The sequence below is a fragment of the Bidens hawaiensis genome, unplaced genomic scaffold (genome assembly GCF_021521415.1).
Source record: "Bidens hawaiensis isolate Kalapana, Puna unplaced genomic scaffold, B.hawaiensis_p1.1 tig00011511_1, whole genome shotgun sequence".
Taxonomy (NCBI): domain Eukaryota; kingdom Viridiplantae; phylum Streptophyta; class Magnoliopsida; order Asterales; family Asteraceae; genus Bidens; species Bidens hawaiensis.
In genome coordinates this window covers 50,143-71,982 of record NW_027491902.1, presented here as the reverse complement: position 1 = coordinate 71,982, position 21,840 = coordinate 50,143, and the positions used below count along the sequence as shown (strand labels likewise).

At 35.8% G+C, this 21,840-nt stretch overlaps 2 protein-coding genes across 2 annotated transcripts; both read left to right on the top strand.

Annotated features, from left to right (window-relative positions):
- The first annotated feature begins 1,357 nt into the window (after positions 1–1,357).
- On the top strand, positions 1,358–7,084 carry LOC143538238 (BTB/POZ domain-containing protein At1g04390-like). The gene is made up of 8 exons (XM_077031840.1): positions 1,358–1,477; positions 1,966–2,089; positions 2,163–2,664; positions 2,741–2,874; positions 3,571–4,007; positions 4,094–5,146; positions 5,242–5,394; positions 6,270–7,084. Exons 1-8 carry the CDS (start codon positions 1,371–1,373, stop codon positions 6,694–6,696), a joined length of 2,937 nt encoding a protein of 978 aa, XP_076887955.1. The 5' UTR covers positions 1,358–1,370; the 3' UTR covers positions 6,697–7,084.
- A 1,774-nt stretch (positions 7,085–8,858) lies between these two features.
- LOC143538237 (peptidyl-prolyl cis-trans isomerase CYP59-like) lies at positions 8,859–19,692 on the top strand. The gene is made up of 14 exons (XM_077031838.1): positions 8,859–8,966; positions 9,087–9,191; positions 9,661–9,778; positions 9,900–9,950; positions 10,045–10,136; positions 10,208–10,307; positions 10,398–10,520; positions 15,700–15,777; positions 15,854–15,900; positions 15,993–16,048; positions 17,625–17,665; positions 17,764–17,869; positions 17,949–18,087; positions 18,986–19,692. Exons 1-14 carry the CDS (start codon positions 8,869–8,871, stop codon positions 19,476–19,478), a joined length of 1,647 nt encoding a protein of 548 aa, XP_076887953.1. The 5' UTR covers positions 8,859–8,868; the 3' UTR covers positions 19,479–19,692.
- The last annotated feature ends 2,148 nt before the right edge of the window (positions 19,693–21,840 follow it).

Here is a 21,840-nt window from a genome sequence, read left to right as displayed (position 1 = left end):
GTGGTATTCATATGCCGCTATTGGTCTTCGTTTTTCTCCTTCGTTGATGAGGCGACAACCGGCTCATTTACTACGCGGCTTCCTTATACTTGTTGAGCTATTCTTCTTTGACAGATTTGTACGTATTGCGGGTTTATAAAATTCTCTACCTACAAGTCACTAATGCTTCAATTCCTCAATATCATTGTTAATTTTGCGTTTTAACTTTCAAAACTTGGAACATAAAGTAAGTAGTGTAAGCGTGTAACAAATTGAACCTATGTTTTTGTTTATGTTTAGGTTCTCTTTGATATATATAGTTTATTGAACAACGTTTGGAACTACCCAATACCTAATTGAGTTTTCTTTAGACGGAATGTCAACCGTTCATATTGATTTCGACACTCTAAGCCTCATTTCACCCAAGAACACTAAAAAGAGAAACCCCACCACTATGAAAAATCCTCTAAATCATATTTCGAACCTGAAACCTTAAAGATCTCAAGTATTAACCGTCACCCAGTCGTCCCGTGTTATTAAACAAAAGTAATTGGGATATAGATGTAGGGTAGTAAAACTACCTGCGGATCAAGAGACATGGCCTCGCGGGTCCCTAGTACAACCCGCGGATTACCATTGAGCATCCGCGAAAGGAACCCGCGGGCCACACCAAAGACCCTCATGCACAAGGTCCTCACGTGATATGGAAGAGCAGTTGTAACAAACTACTTATAGAAGATTTTCCCAATATTCCCTGATAGCGACATCGACCAATGGAAAGATGACACTTGGACACCTGATAACCGTCTCTAAACGTGGTCAGGCTGTCACATCCGATGAACGCTCGACATGTGTCCATTCAGGTAGAAAATGAATATCTTGATAGTGACAACTCCACCAATCACCTTCCCTGAACCTCCGGCTATAAATACTCGAGTCATCACCTTGAGGTATTCATTCACTCCCACACGCTCTAAGCAATTACTTGTATTCGTACTTATTTCCGATCAGTAGAGTACTTATTCTCACACCGAAGGATGGTTACGGGAAGACCCCCGTCATGTCCTTTCTGTAACGAGACTCACGGTACTCAGTAGTCTCACACCTGGGGAAAACTTAGGTTCCGACTATCCATTTCGATCTAATGTGTTTTTTCATGGGATAAACATGATGATATAGTGTTTCTTCATGGGATAAACATGATGATATTAAGAAAAGTAAGGAGCCAGCTGCAGGTCTCCTTTCCATAAAAAGGCTACCTTTCAAACCCAAAATGTTAATCACAACCACCAAATTGGAAAGAAACGGTCACACATCACACTTACTTGATAATCCAAAACAAGCTTCAAATAATTGATTTCAATCGCAAATCATCACACACCGTCATAATAATGCGATCATCGTCATCAAAGCAGGCTGCAGAGAACAATCGAGGCTTAAACGGCCGCTTCTTCACTCTCCGTAGCCGCCTCTATAACGCTTTAGGTCTTGGTCTCAGGTTCATTCACTTCTTCAGCTTCATTTTCATTGTTTATGTGCACAAAAGGCTCAAATTCTCTCGTTAACTTCTCGAATTGTGGCTCGGTTATATTAATCGTTGAAAATCGGTTTGAAATTGATAACCGGAATATTCTAGGGTTTATTTTCGATGAGTGATTGATTATGTGATGTTGATTACTGATTATCAGAATAATTAGAATGTGTTTAGGAATTTGATTACATAATTGCATGAGCAGATATTGTTTGGATGTGATTTCTAGGGTTTAGGGTTTGCTTGAAGCTGTAATAATGTGTAGTGCTTGTCAAATTCTGAATATTTGAGGAGTTAACTAGTTGCATACTTAGATAATCATCTTGTTACCCTAATATGAAATTTATCTTCCAAAGTTTGGTCATATTGGCCCTAAAAAATCTGATAATAAAAGGTTAAAAGGTGTTATGTGTTCATTTTGATGATGCGGTTTAACAAAAACTGCTGATTCACAGAAACGAAGAGGGAGGACGAAGATGGTCATGTACAGATGTCGAGACACAAAGACACGTTGTTCGTACCATTGACGCGTTTCTCGAGTGTATAACTCCTGACATGTCACTGCATCCTTTAGTAAAGGTAGTTATGATAGCATATCATTGTCAAATCTAATTTATAATGTCAGGTTTTGATATTTTATTTTAAATGTCAGGAATCAGTTGCTGATATTGTACCAGCATTAGGAACCACACTTCTTCAAAAAAATGAAGCAGTTATGAAACTAGCTTCAAAGGTGTTTGTAAAATTGGTGAATGTTATACCTTATTCAGTAACTGAGTCTTTCGTGCTGGATATAATCCACCCGTTATCATCTTCTTTATCTTCATGCCATGTACCAGTTATTATTTTATGTGCCACTGCATTGAAAACCATCTTATCGTGTCTAAGTTCCAAAAAAGAGAGAGATGTATGGAAGGTTCTAGAAGAAACTGAGACGATTAGTTACATCATCCATCATATACATTCTGGCGGGAGTAAACCACCCGAGTTCTTTGTTGAAACAATCTCACTGTTGAGTTATATACTTAACCGTTATCCGTATTCTAGATTTTCTGTTTGGAATAATAATGGATTAATGGAAGTATTGAGGTCTCTGAGTCTCGAGCCTATGCTTTCTGTGAAGGCTGCGGTTTTGCAGTTGTATTCGACTATAGGTATTTAAAATTAGTGTTTTAAATGTTTTATATTTAATTATTGCTTTTCTAAACAGTTCCTAATTTTGGGTACCAGCTCTATGTAGAAATGGAGCTCAGAAGCTTCTAGAAAGTGGAAACTCTCCTTTACAACTGATGATGGAATCAATGGATGGTTTAAACCCTAATTATCTACAGCTTGCTGGATTTACACTTGCTGAATGCTTTGTGGTATTAGACAATATTCAATATTTAGGCCTGTAAACGATGCTTGTGAACCATTTAACAGGAAGTTTGTTTATGTTTGTTTTTTTAATAAACAAAGGAACATGAACAGAACTTTTTGTTCAGTTACTTAAGGAATGGACATGAACACATGTCTCGTTTGTTCATTTATGTTTGTGAATGTTCGTTCGTTTATATTCATTTGTTTGTTATGTTCATTTATGTTCGTTAGTTTTCGTTTGCGTAAGCTAGTTTATATATATTAAGTCTTTTAGGCTCATTACAGTTTATTCTAGTTCTATGAAATTCATAATATCTACCATTACAATTTAGTCAAGCTTTATCATATTAAGGCCCAACATATTGATGTTCGTGTTTACTTTTAGTTGGTGTTTGCTCAGTCATGTTCATTATATCTGTTCATCTATGTTCAGTCATGTTCTTTTATTCACATTTGTGAACTGTTCGTTTATACTATTAATGAACAAACATGGACACACTCATTTTCTTAACAAACGAACACGAACAAGAAAATTCCAATCGTTTAACTGTTCATGTCCGATCGTTTGTTCTGTTAAAGTTAACCGATTTGGTTCGTTTACAGGTCTATCAATACTCAATGCTCACCATTTATCATTTGATATCATTTTGAATTTATGTTTAAACTTTGTAATAACATGTACATAATTTACTGTCACTTAGGTAAACGAAGAAGGAAGATTCACAATGATTGAATCATACAGTGAGACATTAGTTAAATCCATCATTGGTGGACTAAACAGCTGGAGTTTGCATTCAGGAAAGCTTACTAAAGAACAAATGTCACTAATTAAGGTTGCTTGTTGCGTGTGCAAGATCGTTTGTTACCCCGGAAAGCATCATAATTACTTCTGGAAACTAGGAATCGAGAGTGTTCTTCTTAAGTTGCTTCTAGATGATTCCCATATTAACCAAATCCCTGATCATTTAAACGAACCGGAAGTCATTGCACGTGATGGTTTAAGTGCTAATTTTCTACCTTCAATTAAGCCTCATGTATGGGATATTCTTGGTGGGCTTGCAGCACATTGCGCAGAAGATTTAACCGCACAAATGGTTAAGAGTGAAAACCACCTTAAAGTCCTCATCACATGTGCATGGTAATATTCTTGATCACCTTAATATGTATTGTTGCCTTGCTGGTGTTACTATTTTAGTTTGTTTGCTTATGTATGTCTTTAAACAGCTTAGGATTTGCGAGTTCATTGCGTTCAACACGTCAGTGTTGCCAAGATGTAGAAAACGAGCTAGTGTCGAGAGCGGTTTTATTAATGATTTACTCTCCTTCAAAGTACATTTCATCACAGACAAAATCAATATTATGGGGAATACTAAAGCCAAATGCGAAGGAAGATATTAAGTACCTATTGAATACCCTTAACGCCATGTCATCATGTTCCAACAATATGGTGCCGGATAGTCTTCAAGTGATACACTTAATAAGTGTGGCTTGTTATTCGGGTCTATCTCAATACCGTAGGTATGTTATGAAGAATCAAGGAATACACATATTATTATCTTACATACAAATGCTGTCAAGAGACCGTGTTTACGCACACAGGATGAATACATTGTTTCATTATTGTGATCATAACATGAAGATGTGTTGCTATGAGTTTAAAGACGAATGGCTCGGTGATGAAACATTTATGGTTTTTGGTTTGTTAGGGCTAGCTGAACTGGTACATCATTCTGGTTCGGTCAAAGATCATGTTTGGTTGAAGTCAACCGAATGCCAACTAATATCTCTAGTGCAGGACATTTGCATCAACTCGTTTTCTTCAGGATCAAAATGGTACTGTGCTTATCTTCTTAGCTATTTTGGGTTTTATGGGTTTCCATCAAAACTTGGAAATAGGGTCGGGACCTCTCTCAGTGAAGATGAAATTACAAATTTGACCCTCGTTCTTGGTAATCAAGAACGTGTAAGTGTTCATGGTGTTATTCTTAGTGTCCGGTGTCCATCACTTTTCCCGTATGAAGGGAAAGCTTCTAGAAGAAATGAGATTCGGCTCTCGGCTCATGTGAGTCATCAGGCGTTGTTGAAATTATTAGAATATGTGTACTCGGGACATTTGATGGCGGGCGATGATCTTGTGAAAAGTTTAAAAACATTAGCTAAACATTGTAATTTGCAGCCTTTGTTGCAAATGCTTTGTAGAAATCGGCCCAAATGGAGAGCTCGTTTTCCAACCTTTGACCTTACTTCGGCTCTTGGACCAAATGGTTTTTGTTTCTCGTAAGAATATGTTTCTCTCAACTTAATTACATCCATCTCAAGTTAATTAAGTAATTATATATTTGTATTATATCCAATTTATTTGTGTTTTGTAGGGATATTGTTCTTGAAGCAAAGGGTGATACTTTTAAAGAATGGAAGTGTGAATTTTGTACTTTGTCACATCCACACTTACATGCTCATAAGGCCATTTTATGTGCAAGTTCGGATCACATGCGCGCTTTACTTTGTTCCGGAATGCAAGAAAGGTACTTATATTTTATAATCTTGGTTTTAAAAAGTGTGCCTTAGACGCTAGACAATCTGGAAAATGCCTCAAGGGCCTCGAGGCAGTGTCTCATGCACATCTTGGTCAAAGTTAGGCCTGCAGGAGGCTAGGCCTGTAAATGAACCGAACGAACACGAACAGAACATGCTTGTGTTCGTTTGTTTAACTTTAACCGAACCAGCTAACACGAACAATTAGATGAATGAGTTTTCTGGTTCATATTCATTAGTTAACAGTATAAACGAACGGTTTGTGGATGTAAATGAATGCTGTATCTATAGATGAATGAACATAATGAGCTAAAACCAATTAAAAATTAATGTGAATCACAATGTGCTAGAGCTAAAAAGTTATTAAAACGACTAAATTGTGACGGCCTAAATAATTTAAAGGAATATATTAATGGACATAAGCGAACAAACTTAAACAAACGTAAATAACGAACATAAATGAACGTAAACGAATGAACAAAAACGAATTTAAGTGAACGAACATTAAAGAACATAAATGAACAAACAAGTCATGTGTTCATGTTCACTCGTTTAACTAAATGAACAAAACTTCTATTCATGTTCGTCCGTTACTAAATAAACAACTTCCCGGCTCCCGCCGAACGTTCATGGCTTACTGAATTTTCGGTTCGTTTACAGGCCTATAGGAGGCTGTGATATAGAAACAACCAAATGGATGAGAAAATATAATATGCTTACTTGATAAAAATGCTGTATATAAAAGATATGCATCTTCTGGTTGTACATACAGCCTCACGTTTTTTAAAACCAAGATTGTATTCATATTTAGTCTTAGATTTGCATATTTCATCAGACTGTTTCATCATATATCTTTAATTTGCAGTCAGTCTGAAAGTATAAAGATTGACCTCGGTTGGAACGCGCTAGTTCGACTAGTAAGCTGGCTGTATTCTGGTAAACTTGTTCCAAAACCCAAACACGGTTGTTTATGGCATAACCTAGACGAACAAGTGAAGTTAGAACAAGTTATTCCATATGTTGAACTGTACTGTTTATCAGACAGTTGGCTTCTAGAGGACCTTCACAAAGAATGTTTAGAAGTAATTATGAATTGCTTAGATTCAGTTAACATGGCAACTAAAATGATTCAAATTGGTGCCGATTGTTGCCAGTGGGATTTGGTTGAGTTGGCTGCTAAGTTTATGGCACCGTCGTATCATCATCTTAGAAACTCGGGGCAGCTTCTAGAACTTGATGAACAGCTTGTTGATATAGTGAGTGCTGCATCTGTTGCTAGACTATCTCAATGAGGTATACAGTTTATAAAATATAGAGGTTATATAGATTATCGATAGATGGTGTTGTCTGAAATTTTCATGGAAACAACTTCTTTCAAGTAGTCATGTAAATTTTGGAATATCTTACCCAAACTACTGGAAATGGGTTAGTCTGAATATCTTTTGTTTTTCTATGTTGAATCGGGACATCGTGTAAGGAGAAAACGGGCCTGAAAATGTTGTATAAAAATGGGTCAAAGTTAGTTACAAAATAACTCAATGGTGGTTGGCGACTGAGCATTTTCACAAATTGTTTATAGTTTCTAGAGGTGTAAACAAGCTAAGACGATCCTGAACTTAACAATATTCGAGTTCAGGCCGTTCAAATTTATGAAGCTCTGCCTTGGCTTGGATTAAGTCTGAAGTTTAAATTTAAGCTCGACTTGTAAAATGGTGTGTAGGACCGGGCTCCGCTCTATCAACTTAAGATTAAAATTTTCCGATTGGATCCGGTCACCTGATAAAATAGAATACCATTAGATATATAAGAAGTAATAACCAATGCAAAAGATTTACTTATTTAAATTTTTTTTGTAGAAATCCTTTTAGAAATGTATCTTTTATTTAATCATAAGAATGAACTTTATGTTTATGTTCTTGCACCTTTAAATTTATCAATTTGGATGACACTAAAGAAAAGAAAGGATTACCCCTAAAAGAGAAAGAAAATATTAAAAAGAAAAAAAAAGCTTGAAAGAAAAAACTGTAACCAACAAGGTTAGAAACTTGGTGCAATGAACACGAGGTTGATTGCTTCAACCATCTGTCAATAAAAAACCAGTCTACGTCTGGTGTTGGTTGGCCTTGAAACCTATAAATTAGGTATGTCCGTCAACTATCAAAATGCATGTAGTGCTACAACTTCTAATATCAAAAACATATATTAGATTGTCAAACAATAAGTATGACTTGTCACTCTCCTCATCAATCAACGACTCCTAGTCCTAGGCATTAAAACGCGGACGAATACAACATATTAGGACGTAAGTGATTTACATTCTCATCGAGTTTGATCCCATTTGTGTAAAATGAAGTTCACTTCCTTCTATAAGTAGGTCAGGTCCCAACGAAACTTCTAACATGCCCCTACTATATGTTTGTGAACTGTAAAGTGAACGTGTTTGTGAACGGTTCACGAACACAAATGAACAAACATAGATGTACACAAACAATATTTTGTATGATTTGGCTTACAAGAAATTGTGAGCGTCAAAAATTTGGTCCGGCTATCAAATTTGTGTTCGCTTTCTTTAACATTAATATTCATATTTTAATTTACATATTAAATAATTACATAATATATATATATATATATGTTTTGTAAGTGATAATTTTTCTTCAATATATATTTTAAGAATACAAAGTCATTAAAAAGTATTTAAAATCTAGAATGAACATAATCATACGAATTTGAACACAATTTTGAATAGGGGTGGCAACTTCCAACACGAAAAAAACAGGTTTTGGGTCAGCTTACATGACTCGTTTAGAAAATGGGCCGGGTTCGGCTTGACCTGCTTTCAAAACAGTTCGGGTTGACCTGTATAAAAACGGATTGACCGGTTAACCCGTTTAAATTTGAATATTTTAAAATTTTTATTTTCCTCCTAACTCTTGAAACGTGCTAGAGAACATAATTACTATTTCATTCCCCAAATTTCCTTTACAGTGCAGCCTTCAATTCCCAAGTTACATTTCCGACTCTCCGACTAGCCAAATTCAAACAATTGATTTGATTTTGTTTGGAGTTGTGTGGTTTAATTTTGTTTTGAGCCTACTAGTTTTAACCTTGTGGTTAAATTTTATTTGGACTTTTGCATCTTAATGTCTTGATTTTATTATTTGCTTGTGTTATTATAAAAATTGAGTTGTTTTAAAAATACAGGTTAAACGGGTTATGCTTGGATTGACCTGAATTTATGTGTATACAATCCTTTGACACGAATAATAATAATAATAATAATAATAATAATATGGATTGGGTTTGGGTTTGGGTAACCCAACACTATTGAGTTATTGAACACAATCTAAAGGAACATGTATTAATCCAGCCCTAGGCCTGAGCGTTGTTCCTACTAATCTAAACCATCTTCATCATCTTCTGCTATTACCTTCTGCTATTACCTTCTGCATCAGTTAGGTTAAATGTCGGTTCTGGTAGTGACAAGCTTGGGAGACATCGTTATCGATTTGCATACGGATCGTTGCCCTCTCACCTCCAAGAATTTCCTCAAACTCTGCAAGTATGAATAACCCTAACTAATTCATTCTTCATTGCTTTTTCTTTCCTTATTATTATTATTATCATTATCAAATCAGTATTATCTTAGCTAGGGTTTACATTTCTATATTCATCGGTGCAGGATTAAGTATTACAATGGCTGTCTCTTTCACACCGTTCAGAAGGATTTCACTGCTCAGACCGGTGATCCCACTGCAACCGGTTCCGGTGGCGATTCTATCTACAAGTGACACAATTAACTCTACCTTTTACTTTTGATTCAATTTTCTAAAACTTATATTACGCGCATTTGCTACTTGGAAACACCAGATATGAGATCCGATTAAACTGTTAGATTATTATTATTAGTATTGCATAGTTAGGGGTTATTCGTCTTTAGCTCACCGACCTTAGTTAGGTTTCTCGTTGCTCCCTTCATTGTAATTACAAGACTCGGTTAAAATGTAGTCCCTTCATTTTACATTAACGACCGCTAGATTTATTAACAAATTAATGGCTCATGAAAAGATTGCTAGTAAATTTAAGATTTGAGTGTGAAATGTGTTTATTCCGCTAGCTTGGTTCAGGTGGCTTGACTATAAAACTTTATAAAACCAAATATTTAGTTTGCTTGTAGCTGAATTTAAGAATCTTGATCGTTAGTTAAACAGTCAAGGCTTGGTGCAAATTAGCATTTTGATGGCTTTATCGTTCAGATTCTTGTATGGTGATCAAGCTCGGTTTTTTCAAGATGAGATTCATTTGGATCTAAAGCATACAAAGACGGGTACAATTGCCATGGCTAGTGCAGGAGAGAATCATAATGCTTCACAGGTACTTTTAACGTTGTTTTTGTACACTTGTTAAATTAAAGTTTACAATGTATTTGTAAAAACGATACTTAGTGTAATATGTTATAAAGTGCATACTCACTGTTACATTTTATGTTTTTCAGTTTTACATTACACTGCGTGATGATCTTGACTACCTCGATGGAAAGAAGACTGTAAGTTTTATGGTTCATGATATGTTTTTTTGATTATTTATTACTTAGTAAATTGTAACATCTTATATTGATATATGCTGTTCAACTACTATAGGTGTTTGGTGAGGTGGCTGAAGGGTTTGAAACTCTCACCAGGATTAATGAAGCTTATGTGGACGATAAAAACAGACCATATAAAAACATTCGGTACATCAAACATTCTCATACTATGATTTTAAACTTCTACTAACTTACAAAACTAATAAATTTTGTCACAGCATCAAGCACACTTATATACTTGATGATCCTTTTGAGGATCCTGAACAGTTAGCTGAGCTAGTTCCAGATGCTTCACCTGAAGGAAAGCCAAAAGATGAGGTAATAAGTTATAAATATAAATGACCACAAAGGGTTACAAGTTTGATATTTTTTGAGTTTATAATGTTTAATAATTTGTTACAAATATAGGTTGATGATGAAGTGAGGCTTGAAGATGATTGGGTGCCGTTGGATGAGCAATTGGATGCAGCAGAACTTGAGCAGGTCATTCGGGCCAAAGAAGCACATTCTAGAGCAGTTGTGCTTGAAAGTGTACGTATCGTTTATTTTAATGATTATTGTTATAACATATTAATTATTCGTGAAATTAAATAGTTTGTGTAGACATATTTGACACACTAAGTGATTAGATACGGGTCTGTAAATGAACCAAATGAACAGTTACAATTAAATTAGCAGGGTTTTTATGTTCATGCTTGTTCATTAAGAAGATGAACATTTTCGTTTATCCTCGTTAATTAACAATGTAAACGAATGGTTCACGAACGTAAACGAATGAACATTGCTGAACATAGATATATGAACATAACTGAGCTAAGACCAACTAAAATAAATGTGAACAACAATGTGCGGGGCATAAAAATAATTAAAACTAGACTAACTTGTAATGGGCCTAGAATATTTAATTGAATGTATTAACAAATTTAAACTACATAAGTGAGCTACATGAACAAACATAAAACGAAAACTGAACCAGTGTAAACGAACGATCCCGAACCTAAATGAACGAATGAACCATGTGTTCATGTTCATTCGTTTATTAAATAAACGAACATAATCGAACTCCCCGCCAAACAGTTCACCGGACGTTCGGTCTGCTTACAGGCCTGATTTAAAAAGTTTGAAAATTTTGGACATAAAGTCTTTCGGGTCAACTCAACCCATTTTGAAATATGCGATAAAACTACTTGTTTTGACCCGTTATCCGTCCCACTTGACCTGTCTACTTTGCTACCTGTTAAATGTATTACTAGTTGTTTTAATTAGGGTTTTAGCCCATGTAGTTTGCTAAAGCCCATGAGCCCTTTATGGGTTGTAGTTAGGGTTTTACTTGTGTATATATAGGTGGTTCCCCCTTTGTATTATTTACACCTTCAAGTAATAAACATTACTTCACTACAACCATCTTATTCTTTACATGGTATCAGAGCTACGGCTCTCGATCCAAACCCTAGCCGCCATCTGATCCGAACCATAGTCTGACCAGCCCGCTACCAGATCTGAAACGAGCTTTAACCTCGTTATACCTACTGTTTTGTCACGAAATCTTTTTTCGAGACACCTCCTACCATCACCGCCGCCACCATCGTAATCAGCAACCTCCGAAACATCATCCGTCAAAAAAATCGCCGCCAGCCGCCTGACGCGCCGCCACGCGCCGTCACTGTCTCCCACGCGCCGGCGCGTGTGGGCGCGTGACTGGGTTTCCGGTCACCGGATTTTTTCCAGATCTGTTGTTTTTTTTACTTCCAAGGTTCCTGTGTTGTTAGTTTTCTGATATAACAACCTTTTCTTTTTCCGTCTGTCTCGGTTATTGTGTTCGAGTTTGTTCAAGCACCTAAGCCACCAGATCTGAAACAAACCCCAGCACCGGTTTCCGGATTTGTTTCAAACCTGTCCAGCCAGCCACTGTCGGAGTACTGTCACTGTTCACGCCGGATTTACTGTGCACGACGAGTTACTGTTCACTGCAGGAAAAGTTATTGTTCGCTGCCGGAAGTTACTGTTCGCTGCTGGAAGTTACTGTTCACTGCCGGAATCTACCATGAGAAACGAAAAACACACGTATACATTTACTAAGGAGGAGTATGATCTGATTCAACGGTTTCTTGCCTCCCAGTTGAATCCTCCTCAAACCAACTCAGCACATCCGAGTAAGTTTTATAGCCTCGACTCATCGTGGGTAATCGATTCTGGAGCCACACATCACATGACTGGGAATCAGGGTATTTTTTCTAGTCTTCAAAATGTTTCCCATGCACCGGTACGTCTTGCCGATGGATCTTCATGTCCCGTTCTCGGCATAGGATCCATCAGCAACTCGGAAAACCTAAAACTGTCTTCTATCCTATTTGTTCCTAAATTTCCTACCAGTCTTTGTTCAGTGAGTCAGATTACCAAACAAAACAACTGTTCTGCGACCTTTTACCCAACTCACTGCGTTTTTCATGAACTAGGAACAAACCGGGTAATTGGTACTGGTTTTGAATCAGGAGGTCTCTATCGTATATCCCTGTTTTCGCATCCTGTAGCAAACTTATGTGATTCCGCTGTCAGGGAGGCTCACTGTCGGTTAGGTCATCCCTCTACAGCGGTTCTAAGGCAAATGCGACCAGATTTACCACTTTCCTCTTTTAATTTTCATTGTGAGTCGTGTCAACTTGGTAAACATACCAGGCGTCCCTATCCCCCTAGGGTGCCTAATCGAGTCAGTTCTTGTTTTGAACTGTTGCATTCTGACGTATGGGGTCATTGCCCTATCAAATCTACGTTGGGTTTTGAATATTTTATTACCTTTATTGATGACTATTGTCGCACTACTTGGGTTTATTTGATGAAATCTCGTAGTGAGGTATTTTCCATATTTCGAGAATTTAATGCTTATGTTCAAAACCAATTTAACACCACCATTAAAACTTTACGATCTGATAATGCTAAAGAATACTTTTCCACCGACTTTTCTTCATACTTAAAAACCAACGGCATTATTCATGAGTCATCGTGTGCGTATACATCTCAACAAAATGGTGTGTCCGAACGCAAAAATCGTCACATATTGGATGTTGCTCGCACAATCATGATCCAGTCACGTGTTCCTCATCGTTTTTGGGGAGATGCCGTTCTCACTGCCACATATCTGATTAACCGCATGCCCACACCCGTTCTTCATGGTAAAACACCGTTTTCTGTACTATTTCCCAACGATGATCCATTTCCTCTCGCACCTAAAGTTTTTGGTTGCGTCGCCTATGTTCATGACCATCGTCCGAAAACCATCAAACTTGATCCCCGAGCCATTCGTTGTGTCTTCCTTGGTTACTCACGGGTTCAAAAAGGGTATCGGTGCTATAGCCCATCACTTCACCGATACTTTACTAGTGCTGATGTCACCTTTCATGAGTATCCTTACTTTCCCGAGTGTTCCACTCCTGTTTCTGACCCGTTTCCTGACATCGATATACCCACATCTCCCTTCCTCCCCACCATTCCTGTGTCGATTCCCTCTACAGATCCTATATCTGCTAATTCTGACCCACCGACTGAACCTCCGCCACTACTTTTCACATATGCTAGCGAGGTAAGGGTCAACTATTAGAGACACTTGATTCACATCCAGACCGCAACCCTGAGATCTCCTCAGATCTTCCGTCTGCATCCGAACAATCTACACCTCTCACTGATACATCCTTACCCGATCCAGACACTACCCCTGATACACCCGTTTATGATCCTCCTGGTGCACCACTACCCGATATACCTATTTCTTTTCGCAAAGAACCCCGAAAATGCACTCGTTACCCGATTCAGGACTATGTTGCCTACACCCACCTATCTTCTGAATCTCATGCGTACACCACTACCCTTGATTCCTACCCGATTCCCAAAAATGTGACGAGCGCTCTCGCTCACCCAGGATGGCGACATGCTATGGAAGATGAAATTGGGGCTCTAAAGTCCAATCATACATGGGATCTTGAAACACTTCCTAAAGGGAAGCGTATTGTTGGTTGTCGTTGGGTGTTTACAGTTAAACTACACCCGGACGGCTCCTTACACCGCTTAAAGGCTCGGTTGGTCGCAAAAGGGTATTCTCAGGCATATGGTATTGATTATGATGAGACCTTCTCGCCAGTTGCTAAGATGCCATCTGTCCGTATTTGTATCGCTCTTGCTGCCATTAATCATTGGCCGCTCCACCAGCTTGATGTCAAGAACGCCTTTCTTAATGGTGTTCTTGAGGAGGAGGTATATATGGAGCAGCCACCAGGGTTCGTTGTTGAGGAGGAGGCCTCGAAAGTTTGCAGACTACGTCGTTCTCTATATGGTCTTAAACAGTCTCCCAGGGCATGGTTTGGTCGATTCTCTAGTGTTATGGGACAGTTTGGGATGACTCGGAGTGCCTACGATCACTCTGTCTTCTTTAGACACTAGAAAGGAAAGAGGATTATCGTAGTTGTTTATGTGGATGACATTATAATCACAGGTGATGACGAGGTCGGGATCACCGAACTCAAGCAGTTTCTTCAGTCTCAGTTTCAGGTCAGCGACTTAGGTCGATTGAGGTATTTTCTTGGCATAGAAGTATCTCGCTCTCCACAAGGAATACTTCTCTCCCAACGAAAGTATGTCCTTGATATGTTGACCGAATGTGGCTTACTAGGTTGTAAACCTGTTGATACCCCAATGCTTCCTACAAAGAAACTCCTCCCAAATGAAGGAGATCCAATGAAAGATCCTGAGTGATACAGACGATTGGTTGGTAAACTTAATTATTTAACCGTCACACGACCGGATATCTCCTTTACTATCAGTGTTCTGAGCCAATTTATGGCTGCACCATACACCGGTCACTGGGATGCTGCCCTTCGTGTCTTAAGATATCTTAAGACCTCACCTGGTTTGGGTATATTATACTCTGATCAGGGTCATTGTCGTGTGGGTGCCTTCACGGAAGAAGGAGATGGTCGGATATCAGGGTTCTCAGATGCAGATTGGGCAGGTTGTCCGATTTCTCGACGATCTACCACCGGATATTGTGTGTTTGTTGGAGGAAATCTTGTATCATGGAAGAGTAAGAAGCAACACACGGTTTCCCGGTCGAGTGCCGAATCGGAGTATAGAGCCATGGCAGATGTAACATCAGAGATGACATGGGTACGTCGTCTTCTCATAGAACTCGGGGTTGTTTCTAATGACTTGATGAGGTTATACTGTGATAATCAATCAGCCATTCACATAGCCAAAAATCAAGTATTTCATGAAAGGACAAAACATATTGAAGTCGACTGCCACCTTATCAGAGATCGAGTAGTAGGCACACAAACTAATCCTCCATCCATTCAACCGGTTCATGTGAAGACAAACTTTCAGCTTGCAGACATTCTAACTAAACCGCTCCGGAAAGCTCAGATAGATTTCATTTGTAACAAGTTGGGCATGATTAACATCTATGCTCCAACTTGAGGAGGAGTGTTAAATGTATTGCTAGTTGTTTTAATTAGGGTTTTAGCCCATGTAGTTTGCTAAAGCCCATGAGCCCTTTATGGGTTGTAGTTAGGGTTTTACTTGTGTATATATAGGTGGTTCCCCCTTTGTATTATTTACACCTTCAAGTAATAAACATTACTTCACTACAACCATCTTATTCTTTACACTACCTCTAGTCAACATAAGACATTCACACTTTGTCATTTTTTTTTTTGCATTTCAGATAGGCGATATTCCAGATGCTGAGATTAAACCTCCTGATAATGTGCTCTTTGTATGCAAACTAAATCCTGTAACTGAAGTAAGTTGTTAAACCGTTTAACTAAATATATATAATGATTATATACTTTGTTAATTTTCTAGCTTTTCTATCACAGGATGAGGATCTGAATACTATCTTTTCTCGGTTTGGAACAGTGACCTCGTAAGTTATCAAATCTTGAATCTTTCTAATTGACCAGATCTATTTCCTGTTTGTTAGAATAATAATGTCTATAATATTATGAATTTTTGCAGAGCTGATATAATCCGTGACTATAAAACTGGAGACAGCTTGTGCTATGCCTTTATTGGTGAGTCTTTTATCTTTATCATTCTGCTTGTAGCTATTGATATTTTTTAAGGATTAATATCATATATTACATACACCCAATTAAAACTAAAAATGCCATATATACCCAGTTTTAATGAATTTTTACTTAATGACCATTCTATTCATTTTCATTATATTTGTGAAACCCTATTTTTTTGATTTGGATTGACTTCTATGATAACCAAGAAAACCGAACTGTCGTCTCTCTCTCTCTCTCTCTCATTCTCTCGATGACGGATAATCTAACAATAGAAGCTGTATATTTGAATAAGAGAATCAAACTTCAACCAGATAGTTGCATGATAAAAAAATTAAGTTAAAAAATGGGTAAAATTTAAGCTAAACATGGGCAAATAAAAAAATTTTAAAGTTAAAGATGGGCATATTTGAAATTTTGAAGATTTAGAAGAATAAGGGTAAAATGGTCATTCAATAAATTTTTTTTAATGAGTTAAGTATATTTGATACAGTAAAACGTCTATAATTTAATACTCGATAAATTAGTAACCTCGATAAAATTAATAATTTGTCCGGTCCCAACTTGGGACCAGTAGAAAATTGGACCCCAATCGATAAAATAATAAAATAATAATTTTTTTGAAATCTCAATGTAAATATATTGGTCCCAGCGAAACTATAAGTTAATAATTACTTAAATATTTCAAAATTCTAGGATTGTCTAGTAAAAAATGAATCCATGGTCACTTGTTTTTTTTGTGAACTTCAAATCTATATTGAGAGCATGTTTGGGATTGAGTTTGAAAAATGCTTATTGGCTTATTGGTGTTTTCAAAAAGCTAATGAGTTAAAATGTTTTTGGCAATCACAAAAATGTTTTTTATTTTAGCATTTTGAATAGGTTAAAAAGCAATTTTCCAAAAGCCCCAAATCCTGGCTTTTCAAAATGGCTTTTTGAAAAAGCCAATAAGCCAATAAGCATTTTTCAAACTCAATCCCAAACATGCTCTGAGCTCCCCATTGCACTTAAGAGTTGAGGCACTGTATTCTCGTATTGCCACAAAAAGTTGTGAAGAGTTGGTCATCGTTGATTTTTTAACACCTTTTAGTTTAGAAGCCATAGTTGATGTGATTTTAAAATTTATCTTTAGACATTTTATAGTGGTCAATATAGATCTATGTACATTGAACTTGACAAGTTCATTAATGTGTGAACGTACATGTGAATTTTGAATGTCCTTGTTTCTGCTTTATTCAAATAGGTAAAGTGCACAGACATGGAAATTTTGAAGGTCGATGCATTAATTGAGAGTTGCTCACGAATATAAGCCAACTCTTTAAATTAGTAATTTATTAATTTATCAATATAATAATATCTCGCTAAATTAATAAAATATCCCGGTCCCAACACTATTAATTTATAGATGTTTTACTGTATTTTATTTACTTTGTAACAGAATGGGTGATATTTTTAGTTTTGCATGGGTATATTTGATATTTTCTAAGTTTATATGGGTATATATGAAATTGACCCTTTTTTATTTTTTACTTTTTAGTTTAATTTTAATCTGAAATTGTCATTTGTATTTATATTTCAGAGTTTGAGGACAAAGAAGCTTGTGAGCAAGCATACTTCAAGGTACACATGGTTCTATTTTCATGTTTTATGTCATTTAAAGAAATTTGTAGCTACAAATATGTTATTTCTAAAGTATTATTTACAATATATGATGACAGATGGATAATGCGTTAATAGATGATAGGAGAATACACGTGGATTTCAGTCAAAGTGTGTCAAGAATGTGGAACCAGTACAGGCGTAAAGGGAATCGGTCTGGAACAGGTAAAAATGGTTTGGCTGAACTTAAGTTATTATATTTAGCTCTTGTTTTATTAGACGTTTATTTTTGGTTTCATTGTAGCTGGTAAAGGTTGCTTCAAATGTGGTTCCCTTGATCATATTGCAAAAGACTGCACCGGGAGCTCTGATGACAAACAACCTCCAAAGTACATCTTGAAGGATAATGATATTTCTAGAAAAGGTGGCAACAATAGCTCAAGGTTTGTAAACCTCTATACATGCACTCTGAGGTGGCAAGATGGGTAGGTCGGGTAATGGGTCAAATCAAGTGTTTTTTTTAGTTGACCGTTTGAGCCACAAACACCTTTATATATAAATGACCATTTTGCAAACTTTTTCTATTTGGCCCACTTGAACACTCTGAAATAATGCACAGCCCACATCCTAGATTAGCCAATCCATATGCAGGCTTGTAAACGAACCGTTGAACACGAACTAAGTGTGATCGTGTTCTTTCGTATAGCTTTAACCGAGCAAACAATCGAACACGAACAATGGAACAATTAAAGAAAACAATGTATTCTTGTTCATGTTCGTCAGTTAAGAAAATGAACATGTTCGTGCTTGTTTATGCTTTTATGTTTGTTAGTTATGCTTATTAACAATATAAACAAACAGTTTATGAAAGTAAGCAACGACATAATTGAACATAGATGAACGCTAAAACCAGTTAAAAGTAACATGGAGAACAATATGTTGTGCCTAGAAAGTTATTAAAGCTAGACTAAGTTGTAATGGACCATAAGTTTTTAATGAATATATTAACGAATGTAAACGAACGAACTTAAACAAACATAAATGAAAGTAAATGAATGAACACAAACAATTTTTATATGAAAGAATGTTCACGAACATAAATGAACGAACAAGACGTGCTCATGTTCGTTTGTTTAACTTTGATGAAAAAAAGGTTTTTGTTCATGTTCGTTCATTTATGAAATAAAAGAACATCTAGCCGAATGGTTCACAAGTTGTTCGCTGAAAATGTTCGGTTCATTTACTGGTCATAAGTAAATGAGTCAAAATTGCCACCCATGTTTGCTTGTTTAACTCAAGGTTTGCATGCTCTCTAAGACTAACACAAAGTTATTTTTATAGGTATGACATGGTGTTTGATGATGACACTCATGGAAGTCCACAAAGAAAGAAGCCACCAAGACACGAGGCGGATGACCGTAACGCGTATCGAAAACCGAGTCACCGGGCGTCAAATGAAACAAATAAAAACGATTACAAACATAGAGACTCGGTGGATGAAAGAAGAAGAGAGCATAGGCGAGATGATAGGCACCACACATCAGAGGGAAGAAGAGATTACAAGAGAGACGAGTCGGATCATAGAACATCTAGGAACAATGACAGAGATAGAGCCCGTGATGATGATAGGAGGCGTGACAGTAGGGATGACAGGAAAAGATATAGGGAAGATGAGTATGATAGGAAAAAGGATAACCGAAGAGACGAGTCGTATAGAAGAACAACACACGAAGATGATGCCGGGCATAAGAGGAGCAAGGAGGGAGATCGTGATCGGGATCGTGTTAAAAGTAGCACAAGATATGATAATAGGGATCGTAGTAGGAGGGAATAAATGGTTGGTTTTTGATTATATGAGTAAGGAAATGAGTTGGATAATGTGTTATTTTTCTGACCATTATAGACAGACACAATCCTGATTCTCTTTGTTGTTACGTTGCAGTTTGTCTTTCCTTTCTAGATTTTGGGTATGATAAATAACTATTGAATTTATGAATTTGTTATATCATTTGTCAAATTGTTTTAAACCAAGTAAACAAATAAATATAAGACATTCAGCCTTACAGGTAATGTAGGGGGTTGAAGGTCAAAAAAATGATAAGAATATATATATTGAGAACTTTGTTTTATTAATACTAATGCTTGATTAAGTAATCATCTAGGAAAAAATTGCATATGTATATTTTCATTATCATAATGGCGATCATCACTTCTCAGTTCTCAGTCCGCATCTTACTATGCTATATGTTCATCCTTATCATGACACAAGTGTGAGTGACTTCCAACTCCTGTCTTCCTAGGAGCGTGTTTGGGATAGTTAATTGACTTATTGGTTTTTTCATAAAGTAATTTTGAAAACCAGGATTTATGGTTTTTAGAAAACATTTTTTAACTCTTTCAAAAAACTAAAATAAGAAAGACTTTTTTTGATGGTCAAAAAATTATGTTTTCCAAACTCAATCCGAAACATGCTCTTGGATGGTATTGATACACCAATATGAATGAATAAGACTTATTCTCATTGGTGAAGTGGTTTGAGTTGGGACACTATTTAAAAAAAAAAAAATCACCAAACATGGCTAAACTAGTATGTCACCACAAACTAGTTTGCCCACTACCATCACGGCCACATATCACTAAAGTATTGGTTCACATTTTAATTTATTTTTACTTTTCTTTTCATACTAATTAATTTTAACACTAAAAATGTTTTTCCTTAATAACTTTTAATAAATAAGTTTTTTTAAAAAAAACTAAAAACACAGTCTTGTTTTTTTTTGAACGCACAGGTATAAATTTTATTAAAAACATAAGATTGCAAAAAAATATATATTTTTATAATAAAATAAATTTTAATCATTACTGATTTACATTATCCGACACTTGTCAACTTCGTATTGGTTCATAAGATTTTTCGGATAAAACTTATTATCTAAACAATTATAAATTATATTAATAAAAAATAGAGAAGTTTGGGTTGCTAATGTGTGTGAAAAGTTTGGTTTGGTTGGATTGGGTTGGTGAAAGAGAGAAAAATCAATTTTATAATAAAGATTGAGTTTGGTTGGTTTGTAAATGGGAATGGTCTTATGTTTGATAGTATTTGTAGTAAGCTTCCAATACGTATTGATACAATGATACTGACACTGAAATACTAACGTAAAGATAACAAAACACACAACGAGTATCCTATTAAAGGGTATTTATTTAGTTATTCATAGAAGATTATGGATTGGATCCACAAATTAAATTAACGTGCTAACTATGAAAATCAAGTAGTGCAATTATATATACAACATAGTGTCATTATAATGTAGTGTAATTAAACTACGATGTATTTGTATAATTACACTACTTGATTCTCACAGTTAACATGCTAATTTAATTTGTACGTTAACTTTTCCTAAAAGCTATTTATTTATTTATTATTTACACTTAACGTATATTATAACACTTGTTGCTACAACAAATAATCTTTTATGTTGTACTAATCGTCTACATTGTGTTTGATCATGCTAACCTTGTATTAATCTTCTATGTTGTATTTTAACTAGAGTTTGCTTCATGGGAAAGGTTAAAATACAAAAGGAGACAAAAATAAGAAGTGTGAGAAGGATTTGTGGTCACACAAAAAACCTCTAAAAAAATTCCAAAAAATTAATAAAAAAATCATAAATCAAAATATAAATAAAAAACAAAAAAATTAAAAAAGCAAAAATGTTTTCCTCGTCATTCTCGTTCCAAAAAAAAGACACAATGCAGAGACAAAAGGCACAATGACGAAAATGAACAAAAGACACAATTATAACTAAAAAAAGACACAATAAATCACAAAATATAACACAATGCCGAACAAAATATAACACAATGTTCAGTAATATAACACAATATCAAGAAAAGAAGACACAATGTCAAGGAAAAAAGACACAATCAATGATGAAAATAAACACAAAAGACAATGATAAACAAAAAGACACAATGATCTTTTTCCCTTAACAAATTAACATTGTTTTTTTTTAAGAACGAGAAAGATGGTGGAAACATTTTTGTGTTTTTACTTTTTTTTTTGTTTTTTTATTAAACTTTGTGTTATGATTTTTTATTTAATTTTTTTAAATTTTTTTGAAAGGTTTTTTTATGTGACTATAAATCATTCTCATCATTCTTGTTTTTGTCTCCCTTTGTAAAATAGCTTG

Coding starts and splice junctions, on each gene's coding strand:
- LOC143538238 (XM_077031840.1), top strand. CDS start 1,371: ATGCGATCATCGTCATCAAAGCAGGCTGCAGAGAACAATCGAGGCTTA. Junction 1,478..1,965: donor GCTTTAGGTCTTGGTCTCAG/GTTCATTCACTT, acceptor GCTGATTCACAG/AAACGAAGAGGGAGGACGAA. Junction 5,147..5,241: donor CCAAATGGTTTTTGTTTCTC/GTAAGAATATGT, acceptor TGTGTTTTGTAG/GGATATTGTTCTTGAAGCAA.
- LOC143538237 (XM_077031838.1), top strand. CDS start 8,869: ATGTCGGTTCTGGTAGTGACAAGCTTGGGAGACATCGTTATCGATTTG. Junction 9,951..10,044: donor ACCTCGATGGAAAGAAGACT/GTAAGTTTTATG, acceptor CAACTACTATAG/GTGTTTGGTGAGGTGGCTGA. Junction 10,137..10,207: donor AGACCATATAAAAACATTCG/GTACATCAAACA, acceptor ATTTTGTCACAG/CATCAAGCACACTTATATAC.